The sequence below is a fragment of the Numida meleagris genome, chromosome 24 (assembly GCF_002078875.1).
Source record: "Numida meleagris isolate 19003 breed g44 Domestic line chromosome 24, NumMel1.0, whole genome shotgun sequence".
NCBI classification, from domain to species: Eukaryota; Metazoa; Chordata; class Aves; order Galliformes; family Numididae; genus Numida; species Numida meleagris.
The window spans coordinates 70,788-72,505 of NC_034432.1; the positions used below are offsets into that span (position 1 = coordinate 70,788).

General features: G+C 62.1%; 1 protein-coding gene across 1 annotated transcript in view; it reads right to left on the reverse strand.

The window, feature by feature from the left end:
- CCT3 (chaperonin containing TCP1 subunit 3) overlaps positions 1-1,641 on the reverse strand; it is a 17,401-nt gene extending 15,760 nt beyond the window's left edge. The window contains exons 1-2 of the mRNA XM_021376536.1: positions 747-1,641; positions 582-644 (exon numbers count right to left, since the gene is read on the reverse strand). Of these exons, the coding sequence (XP_021232211.1) occupies positions 582-644; positions 747-1,628 (945 nt within the window). The 5' untranslated portion in view covers positions 1,629-1,641. The remainder of the gene's footprint in view (positions 1-581; positions 645-746) is intronic.

Genomic DNA, 1,718 nt, shown 5'->3' on the forward strand with positions numbered 1-1,718 from the left:
TCCCCTTCCCCGAGCAGAAACATCCCTTTCCCCTTTCCCCTTCCCAAGCAGAAACATCCCTTTCCCCTTTCCCTTTCCCCTTCCCCAAGCAGAAACATCCCTTTTCCCTTCCCCTTCCCCAGGCAGAAACATCCCCTTCCCCTTGCCCAAGCAGAAACATCCCTTTCCCCTTCCCCGAGCAGAAACATCCCTTTTCCCTTTCCCTTCCCGAGCAGAAAAACCCCTTCCCCATCCCAAGCCTTTCTAAATCACAGTGCCCCCCTCCCACACTTTTTCAGGCCTTTCCACTCTTTGCGATGCTACTTCAACGCCCTTTGCACTCAAGAACCCAATGATTCCCTGCTCTCGTTATTCACAACAGCAAAACGAAGCATGGACTCATCAGATTTCGATGCAAGCGGCGATAATTACAATGAATGAAACTCCTGCAGTCCCATCGGAGCTCGGTGAGCGCCCCGGGACCAAACCCACATCTTGGAGGGGGAGCTCCGGGTGGGGGTCACCCCGTGCCCCCCACTGAAGTCCCCGTGGGGCCGTACCCCAGCAGGGCACCTCACCGAACCCCTGTGGGGGGAGCTCACCTCTCTCAGGATGGCGTTGCCGTCGTTGGTCATCACGATGCCGCCCATGGGGTCCAGGAGCATCTGCAACACAACACAGAGGCGAGCGCTGCGGGTGCTGACCCCCCACCCCCGGCGTGCGGCACGGGGGGCTCTGGGGGGTGGGGGGCACGGAGCGGAGCTCACCTTCATCATGGCCCTCGGCCCCAGGCACGTGCGGATGATGTCAGCGATGGTCTGCGGGGAGCAAGGTGACACGGGAGAGAGGGCTGAGGCGGCAGAGCAGCTCCTGAGGCAGCCAGCCCTGCCCCCCTTCCCCCCCCCGGGAAACCCGCACCCATCTCGGCCCCAAACCCCGAGCTCAGCGCTCAGGATGAGCGTCACCCCAAACCCTGCGGTGACATTGGGGGGATGGGGGGGATGACAGCCCCCTGACGGTGTCCCTGAGCCTTGGAAGGACGCGGTGATGTTGGTGACATCGGGGTTGGGGACATCCCTCTGTCCACGTCCCCAGGTCCTGTGGGGACACGGTGACATTGGTGACGCCGGGGACCAGGGTTGGGAGCACTCCTCCATCCACGTCCTCCAGCCACGTGGGGACATGGTGACATCGGTGACACCAGGGGCACGGGTTGGGGATGCTCCTCCATCCACGTCCCCTGGCCACAAGGGGACATGGTGGTATTGGTGACACCAGGGTTGGGGACATCGCTCTGTCCATGTCCTCCAACCACATGGAGACACGGAGACATCAGCGACACCAGGGACCCGGGCTGGGGACATCCCTCTGTCCATGTCCCCCAGCCAGGTCGGGACACGGTGACACCAGGGTTGAGGACACTCCTCTGCCATGTCCCCAAGTCCTGTGGGGACATGATGACATCGGTGACACCAGGGACAGGGGCTCGGGACATCCCTCCATCCATGTCCCCTGGCCACCTGGGGACATGGTGACATCAGTGACACCAGGGGTTGGTGACAACTCTCTCTCCATGTCCCCAGGTCCTGTGGGGACATGGTGACATCAGTGACACCAGGGACCAGGGTTGGGGACACCTCTCTGTCCATCTCCCCCCAGTCAGGTCAGGACACGGTGACATCAGTGACACCAGGGGTGGGGACACTCCTCTGCCATGTCCCCAAGGCCCTGTGGGGACA